The 24,051-nt window shown below is 44.9% G+C and overlaps 1 protein-coding gene across 1 annotated transcript; it reads left to right on the forward strand.

Moving 5' to 3' along the window:
• Positions 1-19,627: 19,627 nt before the first annotated feature.
• LOC120711892 (peroxygenase-like) lies at positions 19,628-22,156 on the forward strand. The gene is made up of 7 exons (XM_039997572.1): positions 19,628-19,730; positions 19,844-19,998; positions 20,546-20,695; positions 20,972-21,057; positions 21,316-21,410; positions 21,508-21,633; positions 21,808-22,156. Exons 1-7 carry the CDS (start codon positions 19,663-19,665, stop codon positions 21,944-21,946), a joined length of 819 nt encoding a protein of 272 aa, XP_039853506.1. The 5' UTR covers positions 19,628-19,662; the 3' UTR covers positions 21,947-22,156.
• Positions 22,157-24,051: the final 1,895 nt, after the last annotated feature.

Below are 24,051 nucleotides of genomic sequence, written 5' to 3' on the forward strand. Positions count from 1 at the left end.
CCCTAAATTTTGCTTTAGAAGAGTCTAACTCAGTTCCACAATTTTCTAGCTTCAATAAGAATTTTTTTTGCACTTTTGAAAACTCACTATAGGCTATAATTTGATTTGTTGCATTCGTGTTGGTGCATATTCTATTTTTGTATGTTTGTGCTCGAGTTTCTAAAGCTCCTAGATTTTTTCTAATTTTTTTTAACTTTTCTGCAATTTTCTACTAATTTTTTTAATTTTTGGAAAAAAAACATCTTTTGTTTCTTTCCCTTTTTCTCCCTTTTCCTCTCTATCTTTCCCCTCCTGGGCCGCCAGCCCATTCTCTTCCCTTTTCTTTTACCCCGCCGGCCCAATCTCCCTCCTTCCTCTTTTGGTCCAGCACGTCCCGACTCAGGTGTTCTTTTCTTTTTCTTTCTTTTCTCCTCCACTTTCTGACGAGTAGGGCCCGCCCGTCATCTTCTACCTCCGGCCAAGTCCGGCTCGGACTCGAGCCCCCTCCGCCTGGGACCACAGCGCGCACGCCGAGGCCGACCCGGCTCCATGTCCCGGTCCCTTTTACCCTCTGCGCGACCCGGGCCCCTCACCCACCGTCGCAAGCTCTGCTGCCGCACGCTGTCGCCAATCTCCTTCTCACGTCGCCGTCCGCTTGATTCAGGTAGCTAGGAGGTTTCCCCGTAAGCTCTTCATTCGTTTCCTCTCGGTCTCGAAGTCGTTCCATGTGCTCAGGCCCCTGCTCGGCCTCGCCGGAAATCCGCCACTGCCGGTCGCCGTCGACCCTCGCCTCCGTGTGCTCACGTTGCCTAGTTGGCTTCCCCCGTCCCGTGCTGGAGCCGTAGCACCGTCCCGTGCAATCTTTTAGCGCACAGAATCGTCGATCTGTCGCCGCTCTGACGATGCTCCGTCGCGCTGGCATGCAGCGCCGCTGCTTGTCGGCGTTCCGCTGCCGCCAGATCGTCCCGGCCGTCGGATTGAGATCCCACGGCGCACAATAGATCTACTTCCAGTCAAACCTAGCTCATCCGGTCAACCATAGCAATTTTGCAAGAAACCCCCTACTTTTCTCCAAAATCCACCCGCTATTCACCTCTATTAAAAAACAGTTCTGTTTAACCCGTTTTAATATTTTTCTCTCGCGTTCCCAAAAAAAATATTTTTCTCTCGCAACCAAGTCCCTGCATCACTGTTTTTAGCGTAACTTCACCGTTTTAGCTCTGTTTTAAGCGTTTTTGGTACCGTTGCGATCGTTGTAATGCGTAGAACTAGTTTCTAAACCTTTTATCTCTGTTTTTCTATGATTGGTGTACTGTTTTAATTCGTTTCCATTGTTTGCTTGTATGTACTTGTATTGCTTGCTTGTACGTGACGTATAGAGGAGGAGCCGTTCGAGAACTTCCAAGATCAAGACTTTGAAGAGTTTGACCAATAGCAAGTGACTGAAGAAGGTAAGTATCTTCCTTGATCATTTTTTATCCCAATAATATTTACTTAACCTTGCATGCATTAATTGATGGGAGACTACCTATTTATCTTATTTGTTATTCTTGTCCTTGATTAGCCGGGTTTTCTTTATCAAAGTCTTTTGGGGAGTATGCTTAGCCGCTGAATAATGGTTGTGGGTGGGTTATACAACATCATTTTTGAGACATGAGACTTCAGTATATATTCTTTGGAACAATATCATGTTTTGTAACTTGATTAAAATCAACCATGAAGCGACTACTCGGGAAAAAGCGCAACCACAAGAACTACATGGTTCTGGTCTTGGCTGATTAATTAGATGTCTCTAGCTTATTAGTGGCTTACCGAAAGGCTTATGGCGGCCTGTGATGGGATGATCGCTACCTGCCTAGGGTGCGTTCTATGTTTGGGGAATTGGTCATGCCTTAGGGGAGGTTCATCCACGCAGCTGCTGAAACCTTAGCGGGCTACTTCTGGTTAGGGAGTCTTTGTAAAGGTCTCGTAGTGAATCCCTGCCACTCACCAAAGGAAGTGTTTAAGAGGCTAGCTACCTCGGGCACAAAGGGAGACACGACTTGTGGTGAAAGTGTGCAACCTCTGCAGAGTGAAAACTGATATATCAGCCATGCTCACGGTCAAGAGCGGCTCGGACCCTCGCATGTCAACTTAATGGAAATCATTGCTTTGTTTCAGTTATTTAATTGTTCCAAGTTACTTGTTTATTCAATTTTACTATTCTTTTCATAAATGTGGGTTGGATCATACATGCTTAGTAATTAATTGCTAATGATTTAATTAAAATGCTTACCGCTTTGATCAGCCAGCCTTTGTTCCTTGTTGTAAGCCTTGCATGTCATTTACTTTCCAATATACTTGCTGAGTACGATATGTGCTCACCCTTGCTATTACTACACTATTCAGAGCAATATCAGTTTGAGGAGTACCCAGAGGATATTTAGGACTTCTAGGCGTATGTTTCTCCCAGTCAGCTACCTATGGAGTTGGAGTATCCGCTGCTAGCATAAATGCGAACTGAAATACTTATTTATTTATATTTATGACTTTCAGCTTGGTTTGTAACAAATTTAACTTTGGTACTTTATGGCATTGTTACTGTTATTTGCTATTGTCGTCATATGTGTTTAAATTTGATCCTGGTGCACATATGATTTATTGCTCGGTTTATTCCTTCAAAACTGGACTTGACAAGCTAGCCCCTGCAGCATCCTCACAAGCACAGCTTGCTCGGCGCACGACGGTGAGCAGAACAGAGGAGAGGAGAAGAATGGATGGAGGAAAGGGATGACATGTGGGGCCGGATGTCAGTGAGTGGAGTGAGAGTGTTATAGTAGGGGATTTTGGTCCATACGGTAATACAGACGCCTGCATGTGGGCCTGAGAGCATCAAATTCGTATAAAATAGCACGCCTCAGAGAAGATAAGAATTGTAATGGCATCATTCAGATTAGGTGAATTGTAATGGCAGATCAGAAAACTTGCAAAATTGTAATGGCATGGATCTAATTAACCCTTTATAAGTGCATTGAGGTCCATTAACACTTGTCTCCAACCCGTTTAACATTTTTTCCATCTTCTCTGGCGTCGGCGGCGGAGCATGAGGGTAGTAGCACAACAAGCGGCGGCAGAGTAGGAGGGTTGTGCATGGCGGAGGCGCTGCAGCGAGTGCGCCGGCGGCGGAGCAGGAGGGCGGCGGCGCAGCAGGCGGCGTGCGAAGTAGGAGGGCAGCGACGCAGTAGGAGGCGCTGCTGCGGGATGGGTGCAGGCGGCGGCGGTAGGGAAGAGAGAAGGTGAGAGAGGAAGTTAGAGTTTGAGTGGATACAAGGGCTATGGTTGTTTATACGAATCTCAAACAGTAGAAGGTGGGAAAGAAAAATCTTCCGAAGGATGTATAGGATTCCCGAGTTTCACCTGGGAAGAAAGGGCCGAGTTGGGCTGGGCTAGAGTAATGCTGGGCCTTTAGTTTTTGAACCTAAAGCAGCCCTAAACCTAGCTGGGTGGGCTTCTAAGTCCTGCTGAGTTGTTTTTTTTTCTCTTCGAAATGAGTCGGGGTCAATTTGCTAGGGTAAACAGGACGCTCCAAATATCAATCAGCTAAGAATGACTACATAACAATTGATTAAAAATCGGCCACTTAACTTTGGATCCAATAGAGTGAGCCCACACAGCATTGAGAGTTTCCAAAAATTGAATGGCTATAAGGTTTTGTTTGGATGTCAATATTGGAAGATATGGCATTGAATTGGGTTCAATACCAAATTGTCCATGACATTGAAATGGCATGATTTAAATTCTTCTATTTCGATAACCATGATATTGACTTTGGAATCATAAGAAGCAGTTCAATGCAATTCTTGCTTGGATGCCTAAAATATGGAATTGAAAGAGAAGGCCACAGCCCACAAGAATGACATCACCGAGGAGAAGAGAAGGGGGCGCCGCTCCTCCTCCCGCCACTCATCCTGGCCAGGATGAAACCGGTGGCAGCCCACGAACTCCGCATCGATGTGGCGGAGGGGCATGATCGGGAGACAGAGGAGCGGAGGGGGGCGCATGGTGGGCGATGCACAGGGACACGGTGTTACATAATTAAGCAAATTTTAGCATATTTCAATTTCAAGTAATACTAGCAATTATAGGATACAATTTAGTGATCTTGTGGCAAGAAAACATGTGTTTGTGTTCATATGAATTTCACCTAAAACACGAACACAAAAATAAATCAGAGAAGGTTTAGAAAGTACCCCAAGATAGGACCAGTGCCATGACAGGACATTGTGGGTCGATGCAGTGCAGATGATGTTCAAGAAGCAGTCAAACACACAGCTATGATCACCGAGAAGTATGTCACACCTAGTTTCGTAAAGGAACTAGATGTATCTCATATGTTGCCAGGATCAAGTTTACATGATTATGAAAGACATCATAAGAAAATATATCAAAGATAATGTTCAAAACCTAAACAAAAGAGAGTGCATAATATTGTTACATTCCGAATAAAAATAGACTCAAAAGGTCTTGAACATTCCACCGATAGCCTATATGAGATTTGCTGCAAAGCTTCATCCACAGGCACTTGACCAGTGAATGCGCCAAGAACTCCTCAAAGTTACTATAAGTTTCCACTTCCACATTTTCTTCTGAACAACAATTAGGCAAGAGTGAGTATTCTTATGGTTGGTACTCACCGTGTGGGGGAAGATGCAAATCTATCAAGGAAAGGTTGAGGTTTATTGCAGTTAGCATTTTTAGTTGGTCAAATTTTATTAGCAAAAATATAGTATCTAGGTATAAGTTTATACCAACCCACTTAAGCATAAAAGATACATCATCATCATATATATCAAAACCAAGTAAACCATAAATTAATTATTCCTAAAGATCAATTATCATGGGAGGGTCCAAACTGCTCATGATCATGAGCATGGATGATATATCGGTTTTACACTCTGTAGAGGTCATACATTTTCACCACAAATCATGTTTGCCTATTTTGTATGAGTTTGCAAGGCCATTAAACACTTCCTTTGGCGAGTGGCGAGGGTCTCACTACGAACTCTTTACAAAGACACATAGAAAACTAACACCATTCATACCCAATGTGCTGACGCAAAAATCCCGCCAGACGGATCTTCAGGCTCCACGTACGCTAGGGCCGGAGAGATCTGATTCGCTCTGTTGTACCGAACCCGATCGGCGCACGTATGGTGCGCTTGGAGTGCCAGTCAATTTGACCTACAATTGACAAGGAAGTTAGACATTAAATTTAAGGAGCTATCGGCTAGCCAGTCGATATTGGTGACATAAACAATCGGCTATCCGACAACTGATTCAAGGGAGCAAGTTGCGCCTAGGCGTAGCCTGCAAGCAACACCTAGATCCAAATCCAATCGGCTATGACTGTGAGATCACGAAGGGAGCCGATAGAGAGCAGATATAGGCTGGATAACTTGTGACAAAAATCTAAAACGAACTAGATTAAACGAATTGACCTAGCATGATCTAAGCAGGTGTCAATAACTTGTGGTAAGAACTTAAAACAAACTAATTAAATGGATTAACCTTGCAAGATCTAAGCAATTGCCAATAACTTGTGATGAAAGCAACAAAATGCTACACTAAGCGGATTAATCTAACAAATTGATAGCTTCTATCTATAAATTGTGAACAAGTTAAAACCCCAAGACGGATTTAATTGCTCGTTAACTTGAGCGCTATAGACAAAGGAAGAAGCGATGCGCCGTCAACCTGGGCCTATCTACGCAATTCGACTCGGAACTTACTAACAAACAATGAACGTCTCGGCTGAGAAGAACTCGTAAAGAGAAAAATCTACTACAACTAGAGGTTTGGCAAAGTTGTCGACATGAAAAGTAGATGCGATAAGGGTAATTGTTTTTTGTTTGGATGAGGTTGATCAATGTTTACAAATGACGGAGGTCTGCTATTTATAGCCTAAACCTAGACCATATTGCCAATACAGCGAGATTTGACTTGAATTACAAGAAAACAAAACTTGTCTAACACAAATGACAAAATCTATAAGGTAACTTGCCAACACAATTTTGTTGGCTCCTTTCTTCAGCTCCACCAGCTGTGATGCCTATCTTGGCCCAAAGGCCCAATGTGCTTCTCATCCTTCGTTCCAGTGCCGACCCATTTCTTTATCAGCCGCTTGCTCAACAGATTGACACGTGTCAAAAATTGTGTCAACACAATGCATATGCCTAATTATTTTTAACAATTGTAATTGAAAATCATATTGTTTATTTGGTTTCTAGATCCCTAAGGGTAATCTTAAGAGCAAGTACAATAGCCAATCAAATCCTGTTGTGGAGAGAAGAAAGGAGAGAGAGGAGAGCTTGCCTCTCATGCAAGCACCAACTTGGGCACATAAGCATATGCAGGTGGTGGGCCATACATTAAATGAATGTGAGGAGCACTAGAAAAGAGAAGATGGAATATGAAATAAAAATTTTCTTATAGACAGATAAGTGTATTGTATTGCTTAGCTCTTACAACTTGGCTAATAGCCAAACACATGGCTCTATTATTAAACTTGCTCTAACCCATAGTGTCTATGGGTAGTGGATAATGTCTATGTTATCATATCATCAAGACACCACCTTTAGAAATTACAGTCTACAACCAATGATGTTTTGGTGTGAATTCCTATTAAACCCACACTCTTTTCTCCGGCTATCATATTTGTTCTCCATTTATTATAAAGACACTACCTCACTCCCATGTACAATTTGTAGTGTCTCATGTGTTGGTTTACGTGTTGGCACTAGGTCTTGCATGAGACCCAGTTTCTTCCTCAGTCCACTTGCACTTATTTATTATGGTGCCACATAAGCTAAAGACAAAATAGGCATTTTAATCCCTCAACTTCGATTCGAGGGTCAAGTTTATCCTTCAACTTTTAAATAGACCAATATAGCCTCTCAACTTTTATTTTTGGTCAAACTCATTCTTATGCTCATATTATAGTCCATAATAACATAGGATTTGTCCAAAAAGACCTTTTTGCCCTTGGTTCCTCCCCCTTCTAAATTCATTTAGGAGCTGAACATCATAAAATATTTAGTTTGGAACATAAAATTTTATTTATGCATGCATCATATTGTATTGCAGACTTATGGAGAGTAAAATTAAAGCTACTTTGCATAACTATGCACTGCCATATAAAATGTTGCCAAAAGATGAGCAAACAGTGACACTAAATTGAGAGGGTAAAAGAAACCAAGGATAAAAAGAATTTTTTGGATTTATCTTATGTTGTTATTATGGAGCATAGGGTCAGTACAAGGATGAATTTGACCTCAAAACAAAAGTTGAGCGACTATATTGGCTAATTTGATAGTTGAGGGACGAACTTGACCCTCGGAATAAAGTTAATGGACAAAAATTCCTATTTTGTGTAAGCTAAGAGTTATATGTGGCGTTATAATAAATGCTGTGAAAACTATCCTACGTGGAAGGTTGAGGATGCTCTTTGAGTACATATATATTGGAACTAGAAAAGTAGCATTTACTAAACATTTGCTTGGCTCTATACATTTTTCTATACAATTTTATGTTAGTACTTAATATTGTTTTAATATTAGTCCAATGTCAATGGGGTTTCATGAGTATTAAATTGTATGTCACATCAGCAATGCTGACATGATAGGGTTATTATGAAAAGATAGGAGGGAAAGTTTTGTAAGATGTAAGAGGAGTTTCATCTCCATTACATTCATTCGTCTCGGTTGCCGAGTTTTTTCTATCTTCGTAACTGTACCATTGAACTATGCATTGAGAATGGTCTTAGATGGATCTCAGTACAACCTAAAAAAAATTTGTGGGATAAACTTTAATTAAATTGTAAAACAACACTTATTTTGTAACAGAGGGAATATGACAGTAAAGCGAGGTGTCTGTAAAGCCACCAATTTCAAGGCATTTCTAGACATAAAATTTGTACTTAAATTTCACTGGCTGTTTGTTACTTTATGTTGCACAGGTATGATCCATTAAAACTTGATCCTATGTATATGGCCGTACTCATCCAAATGCTTTGACAAAACACAAGTTGAAATCGATTCTTAAGGGAAACCGCAACATGTATGGTTTCCTTATGCGCTTTATCGAATCAATGCAACCATTTTGCAGTTACTATATATTTATGACATTACTACAGAACATGCCTTTGTTCCAGGCCATTTGTCCCGGCAGTCTTTGGGCCCGGGACAATAGGTGGCTTTTGTCCCGGGTCCAACGGCTAGCCGGGACAGCGGGGGGGGGGGGACAGGGGCCTTTTGTACCGGTTGGAGGCACCAACGGGGACAAAAGGGTGGCCTTTTGTCCCGGTTGGTGGCTCCAACCGGGACAAAAGGCCCGCACAGCCTTTTGTCCCGGTTGGAGCCACCAACCGGGATAAAAGGCCCCCCTTTTGTCCCGGTTGGTGTCTCCAACCGGGACAAAACTCCTTGGCCCCCTTATCCCCTTCCCTCTCCCCCCGCCCGAGCCATTCAGCTCACTTGTTCTTGCTGTTCTTGGCTCAGGAGAGAGGAGTTCTTGCTCATTTCTTCACCACATTTGTGAAGATCTTTGATTCCCCGTTTGGGGCTTGTTTTTCTCTTCTTCCTTGGCTTGTATAGCTCATTTCATGCTTTAGAAATAGAGAAAATGTGTAGCTAGCTCATTTCTTGGACATTTAGATTGCATATGTAGGTGTGATTTTCTTTTAGATTTAGATGAGTATGTGGATAGTAGAAATTTTTAGAATGAGTGTAGACACTTCATGTGATGTACTTGTATATATGACCATATTATGGATAGTTGATTTTTGTATTCATGAATGAATTAATGAAATGAGTATATTATGAATGGATTATTTTGACACTCTAGTGATGTATTTATTTACGCTCACATTGAAACCATCTAGAAGCTAAAAAAATCTTTATTTCGAAACAAGTATACGTCGCTAATCTCCATCCAACAGTGATGGCACTACCTTTCGGGGATACACGATGCGCTATAAGGACGTCGCGAATTGGTTGGTCGCATCACCAGCACTTCCGATTGATAAGAAGATAGCATTTGACACAGTTAGCATGACCGTTGTTGTACTGAGAGCATATCAACGAGCATGCTGCCTGTGCCAAGTGCTGTGCCTATTAATCGTAAATGTTGGTGCTGCGACTGGCCGATTGGTGACATTCTTGTACCACACCGTGTCCCCCCGAAAGGCAGTGTCATCACCGCAGGGTTGAGGTTACTGACATATACATTTTCAGAAATAAAAGGGTTTTTTTCTTCTAGAGGGTTTCTGGATATTGAAAAGAGTGTACTCCTGGAACTGAAGGGTGTCAAAGTAATTAGAAGTTATAGAGATTTCTTTCGATTAATTAGAGATTTCTTTCAATTAATGATACATTTCATCTTTTTTATATGATTTCATTGTTATTTGCAAGAGTTATTAATCTGATCATTGTAATTGTAATAGTAAATAATATTTGCATTGTAATGGTAAGAATTTATAATTTTGTGGAAAATAATGGTATTTTTCAGTAAAATATGACTTCAGCAGCTGGAGGGAGTGGCACTGGTGGGGGTGATCGTTGTCCTTCTAGAGAGAAGGGCACAACTCGAGTAGGTCGTCGGTCCAAAAAACCTAGTGCTTTTCATATGGCAGCGCTCCGTTATTTGGAAAAAGAATATAGAGAATGCATGGCAAGGGGCGAGGAACCTCCGTTTGATCTTGAGTATTTATTGCGACGTTACGGTTTGTCACCACCAAACTCGGAGGTTTCAGCTCCGCCATCTTCTTCTGCGCCAGCAAGAAATCCGTTAGAGCATTCTGCGTTCCAACGCAAGGACGGTTGAAAACCTATGTGTTGTTGTCCGAATTTTTAAGTTTCATGTATAGTACTCCTTTGTTAAGTTCTGTAATGGATTAAGTACTCTTTTTAATTAATCAATATGTATGATGGATATTGCAGATCTTTTAATTATTCATGTTATGTTACATTTAGTTTAATTTAGGTTTGATATATTTTATTTATTCGATACGTGTAAAGAATTCAAATCGATTTATTTAAAATGCAGATGAACCGGCAATGGATGTACAATGCTGACCGACGTTCGAAAGAATTCATTGATGACCTGCATTATTTTTTGTCTGTGGCTGAGGCAAACAAGCAGAATGGTTTTTATGTGCTGCCCGTGTGTTCCTTGCAACAATAATAAGATTACTCATCTTCAAGAATCCTACACAGCCACATTTTCGCAAATGGTTTCATGGAGAAGTATGTTTGTTGGACGAAGCACGGAGAGAGGGGTTACCATGGAAGATAATGAAGAAGAAGATTTTGACAACCACTTTGCCGGGAATGCTGGAATCGGTGCATTCGATGACGATATTCCCATGGAAGAGCCCAAAGTAGATGTAGCAGAAAATGATCCCAGCGACGATCTGGGGCAGGCATTGCACAATGTGCAGGCAGATTGTGAGAGTGAAACGGAGAGATTGAAGTTCCTGAAGTTGTTAGAGGATCACCGTAAGTTGTTGTACCCAGATTGTCAAAATGGATTGAAGAAACTTGGCACCACCTTGGAGCTACTGCAATGGAAGGCGACAAATGGTGTATCTGACAAGGGATTTGGTGAATTACTCAAACTTGTTAAAAAAATACTTCCTAAGGACAACAAATTGCCTACCACAACGTATGAAGCCAAACAACTTGTTTGCCCTTTAGGATTGGAAGTGCAAAAGATACATGCATGCCCCAACGACTGCATCCTCTACCGAGATGAGTACGAGAATTTGGATGCATGTCCCGTATGCAGTTCATTGCGTTACAAGATTTGAAAAGATGATCCTGGAGATGTCGAGGGGGAGCCTCCCCGGAAGAGAGTTCCTGCGAAGGTTATGTGGTATTCTCCTATAATACTACGTTTGAAGCGTCTGTTTAGAAATAAAGATAATGCTAAGTTGATGCGATGGCACAAAGAGGAACGCAAGAAAGACTCGATGTTGAGACACCCCGCTGATGGGTCGCAGTGGAGAAAAATAGATAGAACGTACCATGAATTTGATTTGGAAGCGAGAAACATAAGGTTCGGTTCGAGTACGGATGGCATGAATCCTTTTGGTGAGATGAGCAGTGGTCATAGCATTTGGCCTGTGACTCTTTGTATGTACAATCTTCCACCATGGCTCTGCATGAAACGAAAGTTCATCATGATGCCAGTGCTTATCCCGGGTCCAAAGCAACCCGGAAATGACATTGATGTGTACCTAAGACCATTGGTCGAAGAACTCTTATTGCTCTGGGGCGATGAAGGTGTACGGATGTGGGATGAATACAAATAGGAAAACTTCAACCTACGAGCATTGCTGTTCGTAACGATCAATGACTGGCCTGCTCTTAGTAACTTGTCAGGACAGTCGAACAAGAGATACGAAGCATGCACACACTGTTTAGATGATACCGATAATATATGGTTGACTCACTGTAAGAAGGTTACATACATGAGTCATCGTCGGTTTCTTCCCATCAGGCATGCGGTACGAAAGAAGGGCATCCATTTCAAAGGCCAAGCGGACCACCGAGCAAAACCGATGCACCGTAGTGGTAAAGACGTCTTCAACATGGTAAAAGATCTATAAGTTATTTTTGGAAAGGAATCTGGTAGCCAACCTGTTCCGAACGAAAACGGAATGGCGCCCATGTTGAAGAAGAAATCTATATTTTGGGAGCTACCATATTGGGAAGTCTTAGATGTTCGTCATTAATATCATGAAATTACTTAATTTTATATAAAATTCACTTTTTAAACGTTAATATCGTGATAGAATCCACTTTCTGTCGAAAAGAAACAGTTTAAAAAAATTTGTTCACCTAATATATTTTTGCATGGTCAAAATAACAAATATGATTTCAAAAAAGTTAGATATTTCGTTGACCCAATCACTTGAATGAAAATTAATTAATTTTGTTGCGTGTATAAAGTTTATATAGAGATAAGAAATTTTGTTCCATAATTTTTGGAATCATAATTTTATTAACTGAATTAACAAATAAAAGCCTATTTTAAAAGAGAAGTAAAAAAATAAAAACAAACATAAGATTTGGCGGGAATGAGGGAAAACGGGCCCCTTTTGTCCCGGGTGGTTGATCCACCTGGGACTAAAGGTGGGCCGCGGGCTGACAATTTTCCCGGTCCGCCCAAAAACACCTTTTGTCCCGGGTGGAGCGACGACCCGGGACAAAAGACTCTTTTGTCCCGGGTGGTGGCTTCACCCGGGACAAAAGGGGGGCCCCCTATATATGTCCCTTCTTCTTCCGCCTTCCTCCAACACTTGGGCACAGTTCTTGATCTGCTCTGCCGCCATCCCCGAGCGCCGTCGACGTCCCCCACCATCTCTGAGCGCCACCCGAGCTCCGCCGCCTCCACACCCCGGCCGCCTTGGACGACGACCCCACCAGGCCGCTCACCGGTGCGCCGTCGTCCTTCCCCCGTTCCACCTCATCTTCGCCACCCCGGCCTCCACTCCGCCGTGGAATTTCCTCGCCGCCGATGTCCCCCCAGCCGCGCTGACCACCTCCCTGGCTTCGCATCGCGACGCGGAACCCGCTCGTGGGGATCAGAAGCCCGGAGCCGTCCTGCAACGACCTCGCCCACAAGCTCTGTCGAGCGCCGCCGCCGGATCTCGACGCCGGCCATCCTGCATTACAGCATCCTCCACTTCAGGCCCTCGGTGAGCACCACGTTGCCTCCCTGATCCTTTTTACGCCGGTTCCGGTAGGCCGTAGCTACCCCTGCAGCTAGAACAAGAACACCGACGCTCCGCCGCCGCTGCTCCACATGCGGCCATGCCCCTGCGGCCCTGCACAGCACCGCACCGACCCAGTTTCGTGTCACCCTTGCACTGCACACGTGCACACGCCCTTTTGCCCAGTTCCCGTGCCTAGAACAGCGTGTGAACGCGCTCACCGGCGAGCCCGCCGCCGCAGATCCGCCCTTGCAGCTGTGCCCGCTGCTCCGCGCCCCGGCGAGCCCCGCTGTGACCCCAGGTGGGTTACGCGTGCCGCACTGAGCCTCCCTGGCCCTTTTCCCCCTCGAATCCCAGCCCAGAGGACCGAGTTTGGCCAACTTCGGCAGCACCCCGCCGCGGGAGCTCTGTCTCCAGCGAGCCTCGCCGCCGACCCGCGCTCCGATGAGCCCTGGCCGCCCGATCCGCATCCAACGCTCACGATTAGATCCTGAACCGTTATGATCCGAGCCGTTCGATCGCGATCTGACGATCCGAACCCCTTGGTACCGGTTCGGCCTTGAAACTTTGCTAAAGAGTCCCTGGATTTTTCTTGAATTAACCCGCAGTCCACGTTAGTTCAAAAATAATTCCATATCATCCTAGAATCTTTCACAGAACCCCCTGAGCTTTCCAGTTTTTGGATCCGCAGTCCAGCCCCTGCCTTTTTGCGTGTTAGACCCTAGATCTAACCTTTAATTACGTTTAGGTCCCTGGTTTTTGCATAGAACCCCCCGTAGTTCCAGTTTTCTCGCAGTTTAGTCCCTGAACCTTGTTTTAGCCCTAGATTTCGCGTTCTAGCTCTGTTTCAGGCGTTCTTTATGTCCACGCGATCGTTGTAACACGTAGAATAGTTCTAGCTCAGTTTTGTTTGCTATTGTTATGTATTGTTGTAATGTTTCTTAGGATTTGTCTTTGTTTGCATGTTTGTGTATGTGCTGGACCTTGTTTTGGCGTTGCGATCGTGAGTAGACGTTGAGCAGTCGGAGGAGTACCAGGAGCCACCTTCCGCGGGACACTTCGAGCAGTAGGAGCAGTTTGAGGAAGGCAAGTATAACATGAACATTCCTATCACCTTTAAATACAATTTCATACTGCGCAAATATGTCAAAAGTTTATAATATTTCTTGAATATTTCCTGTATATTACTTAGAGACTACAAAATATTGTAGAAAATTGCATTTTGACTTTGTGAAATACTTAGAGAATAACTTAGTGAATTACTTGGAGAATGACTTAGTAAATTACTTGGAGAATGACTTAGTGAATTACTTAGTGAAATACTGTGTGAATTAATAAGTGAATATTTAATTGAATTACTTAGTGACATACTTGGAGAATTACTTAGTCAATATTGATGTGAATTACTTAGAGAATTTTTTAAGGGTTTTATTTGTATTCATATTTTAGTTACGATGGACCCGCGACACACAGACGCGGAAGGCGAACAGTTCCTGTTGAATTTGATTGACAAAGGTCAAGGAGATGTCCCTGAACAAGCTGATGATGGCAGCAATACCGACATATATTTAAATATGTCCGGTGATGGAATTGAGCCACCATCTCTTCAGGATGACGCTGCCGCTGAACAAAGTGCTAATGTACATATCACAACTATACTTATTTGTAGTGACAATCATATTTTCATCTGAATCTATATGAATACTATGAATGTTTTTTTATAGCCGTCTGGATCATCGTCGCAGCAGAAAAAGCCGAAGCGAGGCCCAACAAAAAAACTGGAAGGGCGGTTCATTATAACGGAAGTTGGTACAGATGGCGAACCGATCGCTCCAGAAGCTGCCGCCAAAAAATTCATAAGACAATCCGGATGTATTGTCAGGACCTCATCCCGTTTAGCTTCATGCTCTGGAAAGCTTCCACCGTGGAACGGGATGTGGTACCCGAAAGAGAAAAAGAATGGTGCTGGCGGGAGCTTAAGAAAAACTTCACGGTTCCAGCTGAATCCGAAGAGATATGCAAGCGCTGGACCCTGAGTAAGATGGCCGAACAGCTGCATTCATTCAAGAAAATTTTGACGAAGAAATATATCAAGACCGGGACCACACCCGTATTTACCGGTGAGCTCGAAAAGCTCAGGGGTCACTGGGATGCTTTTGTGGAATACAAGTCTTCAGAGCTTGGGCTTCAAAAGGTGAAGAAGGCCAAAGACAACGCCTCGAAGAAAGTGTACCATCACACTCTAGGCCAAGGAGGCTACAAGCTTGCAATACCCAAATGGGAGAAGATGGAGCAGGATCTGCTTGAAAGAGGCATCCAACCTACGACCATGAACTGGCATGAAAGGTCAAGGACCTGGTTTTATGGTCACGGGGGAAGCTTGGACCCATTGACTGGTGACTGCATCTATGGGACAAACATCCAGCGAGCAGCCCAGAGACTACAGGAGGCCATACAAGCAGCGGCTGAGGGAACATTCCAGCCGGATAGAGAGAGGGACGAGCTGACTTACGCCCTTGGGAATCCAGAGCATCCGGGCCGCACAAGAGGCAAAGGAATGGTTCCGTGGAAGTATGGGTTCAGGGATTACATTGAATCATATAGAAGCCGGCAAAGAAGAAAGAATGATGAGCGGGAGCACTTGCGAAGGCTAGAGGAACGACTCATGTCACACGATCAAAGACTGGAGGAAGAGGTTCAACGCCAAGTGGCCATAGCAATGAGCCAACAACAGCAAGCGCAAACGGTGCCTCCAGAGCCTAATGTCGCAGCCGATCATCTATCTCAGCGGGAAAAATAGCTGCGCTTCCACAGACGTCGCCGTCGTCGAGCCAACGGGGATCCAGGCCGCAGTTGAAGCGACTGCCCCGCAGCGATTTCCAGTGGATGAGATCACCCAGCGGACAGCTTGTGACCTGCAGACTGCCATTAAGAACTTAATGTTCACTGTTGCGTACGGTACAGCCATGCCAACCCAACCAGGCGACGTGTACCATGGGCAGCAAATTCCGCCAGGATACACACGAGTTGGCGTGGAGCAGGTGTGCCAGGGTTGGGAGACGTTCGAGCTTGATATTCCTGGAGGCGATGGGGAGAGGACACTAGCAGAAACCATTCATGGCTACATCCTATGGGATAAGCGCTACATTGTCCTAAAGTCGGATGATCAAACACCAAGACCGACATCTCAGCATGCCTCTCCAAACCGGCATCTCTGCAAAACTCCCCAAGGGCAGCACTGTCTCGGCAAGGTTCACCGGCACATTCTCCATCACCATCATCTCATGCGCCGATGAACACTCAAGCGTCACCGTCGCCTCCATGGTCACCCCCTCCGCCGCTGGCAAAGAAGCAGAAACAGCCGCCGGCAAAGAATGTAGCTGCACTGGCTAAGGAGCCTCCAAAGAAGAAGGAAAAGGAGAAGAAAACCAAGGATGCTCCTATTAAACCCTGGGACATGAGCCTTGAAGAATGCGATCGGATAACTCAAGAAAGAGTTAAAGAGCACTTCAAGCCGAAGCCGAAGTCGGAGCCCGAGAAAGTGATAAATCCGATAGATTTGAAATTTTTTAAGGGAATGTGCGAAGCAAATAAGAGAAAATTCATTCCGAGAGATCCCCCTTCAGACTACGAACGCACAATTATCAAAACTACTGAGAAAAAGAAGAGACAATCAAAGTCGTCGTCGTCCGACGTTCCACAGCTCGGAGCCCAAAAGAAACAATCAATAGAGGCTCTGTTAGTGGGACAGACGACGCAATAACAAGACTTTTTTACATTTTTGAAAGAATCAAACCTGACGGTGGCTCAGATTGCAGGGGGAGAAGATATTCCTAAGGCCGATGTGGTCGTCAAATGGACGTATGAGCTGGGCAAATCTCTTGTACCCCCCGAAGTAGTGTCTGTGCTTCCAACACAAATGTGTAAGCTGCACCAGCACTACATGCGTGCGATGGCCGATTGCATCTTCATGCAGGGCGCAAAGATTAAAGATGACGATTTCTTACGGGGAGAGGCCATTATATGGATAAACTGGGAAGAAATTTACCAACTATTCCATCAGGAGGACCTCGACATCTCTATGGTCGGCTTGTGGGTTCTGTAAGTATTTTACTCTCCTTACGTATTGTTTTGCATGATCTCAACATACTGATCCCTTGATTTATTCGGTATCATGTAGAATGGAGATACAAACTTGCAAGAGAAAGGGATACTCTCACCTCGGCTTCATCGACCCAATTACTTGTAATTGGAGGATTCTACGCGACACTTCTGATGAGCTGTTCCAAAACTTGTTCAAGTACATAAGCGTTCATCATAACAAGCAAATGATATTGTTTCCTTACAACTTTGCGTGAGTGATTCCTTCCGTCTAACTCTTTCTATTCTGTAATCGAATTGTTTAAACCTTAACTACCAAGAACTGCCTTCGTATAATCTTGCAGTGAACACTGGGTCCTAATTGTCATAATTCCCGAGAAGAGGCTACTCGTGGTTATGGACTCATGGAGGAGAAATCCAGAACAATACGAAAATCTTCTTAACATGATGAAAAAGTAATTATACCACAACTCCGTCGATGACCGATAATTTGAATCACTTTGTTACTTGACTATAATTGTTCTAATCATGCACATGATTTGGAAACAATTCGCTAAAAATCATTCAGGCAAATTTGACAAGGAATTGAAGATCAAGACAGATTTTGCGGTACGCACTTGGATGATTCGTTGCACGATTCATTAGTTTTATTATATATTCATGTAAATACCTAATAATTTCTTCTCTCTTAAAGTGTGTGAGGCAGAAACAAGGCACTAATTTATGCGCATACTATGTATGCGAGAACATCCATGGTCTGTTAGGTCCTCCAAGGGCCTGGACAGATAGGGAGGAGGAAGTAAGTAAAAAACTTGTTAATATTTGAACTCGTATTTTAATTAGTCAAAATTAATTATCCTCTTTTTCCATAGGTCGAGGAGATGCGCGATAAACTCATACCGGAGGAAAAGATTATGGCGATTCAAGAACAATTGTCCGGATTTATTTTTGAGCAAGTCCTCGATCCAAAAGACGAATTCTACTATGATGGACTATCTAATATTGACAATCGCAGCAAATATGATAATATACGCATATATATGTAATTAAGAACAAATATACCTATCTAAATATATATGTGTGTATGTATTAAATTTATATTTATGAATATGTATGTATTATATATATAAGCACTCCAATAATATATATGTGTATATATATGTATGTATATATATATAATATTGGTCCTAGACATTTTCATATGTAAAGGAATTCACATGTATAGATATGTGTATACATATATATATAAGTGAATTAATTTATATATGAAAACTATCTTGGACAAATATTATATAAGTAACTATATATATATATATTAGTGGAGATCATACACACTGAATTCCAATACATAAGTTTAATTGAAATGCAAAAGTATAATTGAAATAGAAAAAGAATTAAGAAAAGGAAAACAGGAAAAAAAAGGGGACCTTTTGTCCCGATTGGTTTGGTAACACCAACCGGGACAAAAGGGTGCGCCAACCACGTGGCGCTGGCAGCACCTTTTGTCCCGGTTGCCAGACCCGGGACAAAAGGACCCCCCCTTTTGTCCTGGCCTGGCGTTCCCGGTTGGGAAACCGGGACAACAAGGATTTTCCAACCGGAACAAATTAGCGTTTCTGTAGTAGTGTGACTATTTGTTCTTATATTATTGTTTCTCTACTAATACTAAATGTAGACTAGATTATTGTGAAAATGGTAATATACTTGAGTCTTGCCTTTTCAATTTCAGATTGCAAACTGAAAAATATTGAGTGGTTCATTTATTATCTGTTTCTTATGGATGTTTTCATACTTCTTCTTAAAAATTTTCGTCCTGAGAGTTTCATTTTTTTAAAAAAGTTGAAAGCGTATATCCGCAGGATTGCTAGCTGATGCCGGAAATCTCCATGATGAATGCCCACTAGCTCAAGAAGATTGACACTAGAAAAATTGGATCATCCCAATTGAGTCACAATGTTTTTAGTAAAACAACACCGATTGATGTTCAAATCAGAAATGCTTCTATATTTATTTATTTATTTATTGTGTTTCTATTTGGACTTTGTGATACCTGTATTATTCAAGAGTCAACGTCATGTTTATCCAAAATAGGCACTATAAAGAAACTTTCAAGTTTTAATGAGTATGAATTTGATTGTTTTTTTCTCAAGCAGGGGCTAGAGAGAGAGTTCACGGCTGGGCCTAAGAACCGACACTGAGAAAAGCCATGCGTGGGCCAAGACACAAGCATGTCAAGAAAGAAAATCTCGGCCCGATTAAAATTGACATCACAGTGCCAAAATGACACGCAGCCACGCGTCCATCCTGGCCCTCGCCAGGTTGCCACGCCCATGCGTGCCACGAACATCCAGATGTTCACCGCGCACTCTCCCCAGCTTTGAAAACCGCGCCACTCCATTATTTCTACACAAAAACCTAAACCGGAAGACGTTCTCACCATGATCTCCGGCTTTAATTTAAAAAGGTTTGAAAACTAGCGAGGGTCGACCCGTCGAGAACGAAGCAAAAGGTTTAAAAAAATTGCCATGCACGCCGACGCAATCAAAATCGTGCAAGCGAGGACGCCACGTCCGGTGGCCGCTTTCTCGAGTTCCGGTGGCCTGGCACGCGGTTCCGGCCAAGCACTTCCCCGTTCGGTGCGGGCCGGCCACGCTGCCACGCCGCCGCTTTCCGCCGGTTCCCGTGGCCGCACTCGGGGCTTTCCGTGGCTCGCCTTCGCCACGCAACGCAGGAAAGCTGGAAAGGGCTTTAAAAAGGGGAGCGGAGCGGGCACCGAGGCGCCCGTCGTCCGTCGGTTTCGTTTCATCACACACCCACGCGCGCCGGCGCGCATGACTCTGCAGCTCGTCTCGAGCCTCCCCACGCGGTGCTCCCGTCTCGCCGTTCCCCACCTCCGAAGGTACCGGATCCTTCTTTGTTCCTCCTGTCGCGAATCCGATTCCTATCCTCCGTCGCTGTTCGATCGATCCTGCTTCGAGGTTACACTTCTGAATCATCGTGGATCCGCCGCAGGCCCTGCGGCAAGGTCGGTCCGCGAGCGAGCATGTCGTCGTCCTTCTCGTCGGTGCCGGCGGAGGACGCGTCCATGGAGACGGTGGCGCCCCACGCGCCCGTCACCCGGGAGCGGAGGCTTAACCCCAGCCTGCAGGAGCAGCTTCCCAAGCCATGTATGCGATGCAACCCGATCTCTCTCTCTACTAGTTCTCCTTTTTCTCAGTTAGACTGTCCTACTCTGTATTCCGAACCTTAAAAAACATGGGAAGGCACCTGTGGGCTTGTTTGGATCTCAGAGCTATTTTTTAGTCATAGAAAATCTTACCATTTAAGAGTATTAAATAAAGTATATGTATAAAACTATTTGTAGAACCCTGGGCTATTTTGCAAGACAAATCTAACGAGGTATGTTAATCCATGATTAGCATCTAGTTACTGTATCACTGTAGTAAATTATAGATTAATTAAGCTCATTATATTCGTCTCGCAAAATAGCTTAGAAGTTATGGAATGAGTTTTGTCGGTAATATACATCTTGTACTCCAAAATAACAAGATTCCCTCAGCCTATTTTTTTTAGCCAAAGCATCCAAACAAGGCCTGTACCTTGCACGGCAGAACTGAACACTGTCATTCCTGCCATCAAGATGGAGACACCACCACCATTCTCGCGATTAGCAGAGCCGTAATCGGGCTCACGCATTCTGGATTGGTTTTGCAGATCTCGCGCGGGCTCTGGAGGCGGTGGACCCGAGCCACCCGCAGGGGACGAGGGGACGCGACCCCCGCGGCCTGACCGTGCTTCAGCAGCACGCCGCCTTCTTCGACCGCAACGGCGACGGCATCATCTACCCCTGGGAGACGTTTCAAGGTGAGTGACTCAACCGTCATTACCGATCGATCAGTCTTTCTCCTTTCAGAAAAAAAAAGAAGCAGCAGCGATTCACGCATTCAGTGTTCACAAACTTTTTCCATCCCAATGAAACCACGCATGAGCAGTAGTGGTCTCGCGTTGCGTGAGAATAAAATCTCCAGCGTTTGCATTGCGTAGGGGCGAAAAACATTCTGTTTATGGATACTGCACTGGCTGATTACGCTGTCTGTGAGGGTGATGTTTCATGCTTGCTGTGTCAAATTGCTTTGTCAGGCCTCCGTGCAATAGGCTGCGGGCTCCCGGTATCGTTCTTCGGCTCTATACTGATCAACCTCCTCCTCACTTTTCCCACTCAGCAGGTGACGTTCTCTACTTCTCTGCAGATGCATGGTTCCTTTCTGAAATCTAGCTGCTTTAGCTTTGCGTGACTAGCTAGGCATGTCAATCAAGTTACTGAGACTACTCACCTTTCAGAGTCCAGTTTTTGGAAAATCTTGGGTGTGCCATCACTTTCTGTTCCTTTCTAGCTAGACTAGATTGGACATTGTTTATTTTTCATTTAGATATATAATACTGTATGTTTTCAGGTGAACTAAAAACTGTGCTTCTGAATGCAGGGATGGTTACCTTCCCCTTTGCTCCCCATCCATATCAAGAACATCCACAAGGGTAAGCACGGGAGCGATTCTGAATCCTATGATACTGAAGGGAGGTGTGTAGGCCTAACACATTCATTACTGTCGGTCAAGTGCCTAATTCCGGCCACACAATTTCAGACTAGTTCATGCCTGCTCAATAATGTTGCACAGGTTTGATCCATCAAAGTTCGATGCTATATTTAGCAAGTATGGCCGAACGCATCCGGATGCTTTGACGTTAGGCGAGGTGTTCTCCATGCTTAAAGGAAACCGCAATATATATGATTTTGTTGGCTGGTAAGAAGTGATACTGAATTATTAGCAGCAATAATGTTTCAGTGTCAACCTGTTCTATTTGATGTAATGCATCGATCGCACATGGGATTGTTTTTGAATGTTTGATCTTATCGTTAATTAAGAAAACTGTTCTCACAGTTCCTTTTCTGATGTTTTATGATCTCGTCCATACAGGGTGTCTGCAGCCGGTGAATGGCTGTTACTCTACAGTGTGGCAAAGGATAAGGATGGCCTGTTGCAGCGAGAGACTGTCCGAGGCGCTTTCGATGGAAGCCTATTTGAGCGACTGCAAGAAAACAAGAAATCCTCCTGAGTGTTGAATGAGCCCAATGGATTGTTCAGCCCAAGAAAAAGGGCTGAGAGTACAAAGCTGGAACTTCGCCATTGGGCTGTAGATGTAATTATAGAAAATAAGAAACGCTAAAGCATTGTAGAAAAGAACTCCTATCTTTGAAATAAGGAGAATCCTACAGGGAGAGCCCTCTCGATTTAAGATTAAATCGAGAGCCCTCCAACTTACCTCTATCTCCACACAGGAGAAATCAGTTAGTGTGAGAAGAAAGTAACAAAACAAATCGATTTGCAGTTCTTCTCTTCTCCAACTCCGGCGAGGACACCAACTCCTCCGGCGGGTTGTGGGCAGGGCGGTCGGCGGCGGGGTCGCCGCCGGCCGGAGTGGCGGCGGAGGCCGGCAGGGTTAGGGTTCGGGGGTTCGGGTTGGGGGAGCTTCCATGGCCGGCGGCTTTAGAGGGATGGCCGTGGGCGGCGGCCGGCCCGGCGGAGGAGGCGGGTTGTGGGCGGCGAGGCCGTGGTGGTGGACAACCGGTGGGCAGGGTCGGCGGCGGCGGGGGGGGGGGGGGGGGGGGGGGGCGAGCGGTGGAGGCGGACAGGAAGGAAGCGGAGGGGAGGGGTTCGAGCAGCGGTCCTCACTGGCGGCGACGCCGGCGAGGGGGAGGTCGGCCGCGGGGGCGGATGGAGGCGGTTGGGAGGGAAGGGAGGGAGAGGGGGAGGGGAGGGGTTGGAGTGGCGGTCCTCGCCGGTGTCGGCCGACGGGGGGGGGGGGGGGGGCGAGCGGTGGAGGCGGACAGGAAGGAAGCGGAGGGGAGGGGTTCGAGCAGCGGTCCTCACTGGCGGCGACGCCGGCGAGGGGGAGGTCGGCCGCGGGGGCGGATGGAGGCGGTTGGGAGGGAAGGGAGGGAGAGGGGGAGGGGAGGGGTTGGAGTGGCGGTCCTCGCCGGTGTCGGCCGACGCCGGCGAGGGGGAGGTCGGCAGTGGGGGCGGCGGGGGCGGAAGGAAGGAGACGGAGGTGAGGAAGAAGAAGAGAGATAGAGGAAGGAGGAGGGGGGCGGGGGGGGGGGGGGGGGGCTCTCGATCGAATCCTATCGGGAGAGCTCTCTCCCCGAAGCAGCCTCCTTGAAATAAACATCATTACCTTGTGTTGATGGCTTTGTTTCTAATTTGTGTTCAACAAACTTGTGTTGTCGCACCATTTTCTTCTCCTCCTTTCGTCTCCTCAGAAAAGCATTGTTTTTTCTTCCAATGTCCATGCTGGAACTGTAGAACATTGAAATTTGGGAGTTTGAAACTGATGTAATTTAATGTAATCGGTAAAAGAATTTGCGCCGATGCGTGTGGGGCTACGTTCCGCTTTGTGACTGAGGTCCTGTTTGGAATCTTTACTCAGGACTAATGTTAGTTCAAGTCTCTTACTGGAACAATGAATTGTACAAAAGATCATATTACCTATAAGATGGAGAAGGGTGGATAAAATTAGAGCCGGGACTTGTTAGGCCGTGTCGTGCTAGCCCGGTCCAGCCTCTCGTGCCGTGTCGGGCCTAGATTTTTAGGCGCGATGGGCACATCGCGCCGTGCCATGCTAGCATGACTAGGGTGGTAAACGACCGTCAAATTTGGCCGAGATAATCTAAGGGCTAAGCTCTAAATGGACCGGGCCCTAATTCTATACAATTTTGAGCTAAAAAATTAAAGGGTCAAGTTGGGCTGTGAAGTGACCCCTAGGACTATGACCCATTACCACCCATAGGCACGACAAGTCTATTATCAAGCCCAAGAACGGCCCAAGAACGGCCCAAGGCACGCCGGCACGTCTTCATGCCGTGCCGGCCCAAGCACGGCCCTTCATATACCTGTAATTGGATTTATATGCATCGATGCAAAAATGTTACTATTGCAATTAGAAAATACATAAACTATCGATGGTAGAAAAATTACGTGATTTTCTTGAATGAATAATATTTCCTTTCATGATTGCTGTTAATTAGAAAGGAAGATTAATTACCATAGTAGAACAACGGGCTACATACCGGCCGATGGGGTATTTTTGTGTCGTGCCGACCCAAACACGGCCCTCCTGTTCGTGTCGTGCCCACACGGTCCAAAATATTTCGTGCCGTACCG

This window comes from Panicum virgatum, chromosome 6K (assembly GCF_016808335.1).
Source record: "Panicum virgatum strain AP13 chromosome 6K, P.virgatum_v5, whole genome shotgun sequence".
In the NCBI taxonomy this organism is placed as follows: Eukaryota; Viridiplantae; Streptophyta; class Magnoliopsida; order Poales; family Poaceae; genus Panicum; species Panicum virgatum.

Excerpts from the sequence above, each read along its gene's own strand:
- LOC120711892 (XM_039997572.1), top strand. The coding sequence starts at position 19,663 with ATGACTCTGCAGCTCGTCTCGAGCCTCCCCACGCGGTGCTCCCGTCTC. Across the intron at positions 20,696-20,971 it reads CCCCTGGGAGACGTTTCAAG|GCCTCCGTGCAATAGGCTGC; the intron begins GTGAGTGACTCA and ends TTGCTTTGTCAG. Across the intron at positions 21,634-21,807 it reads ATATATGATTTTGTTGGCTG|GGTGTCTGCAGCCGGTGAAT; the intron begins GTAAGAAGTGAT and ends TCGTCCATACAG.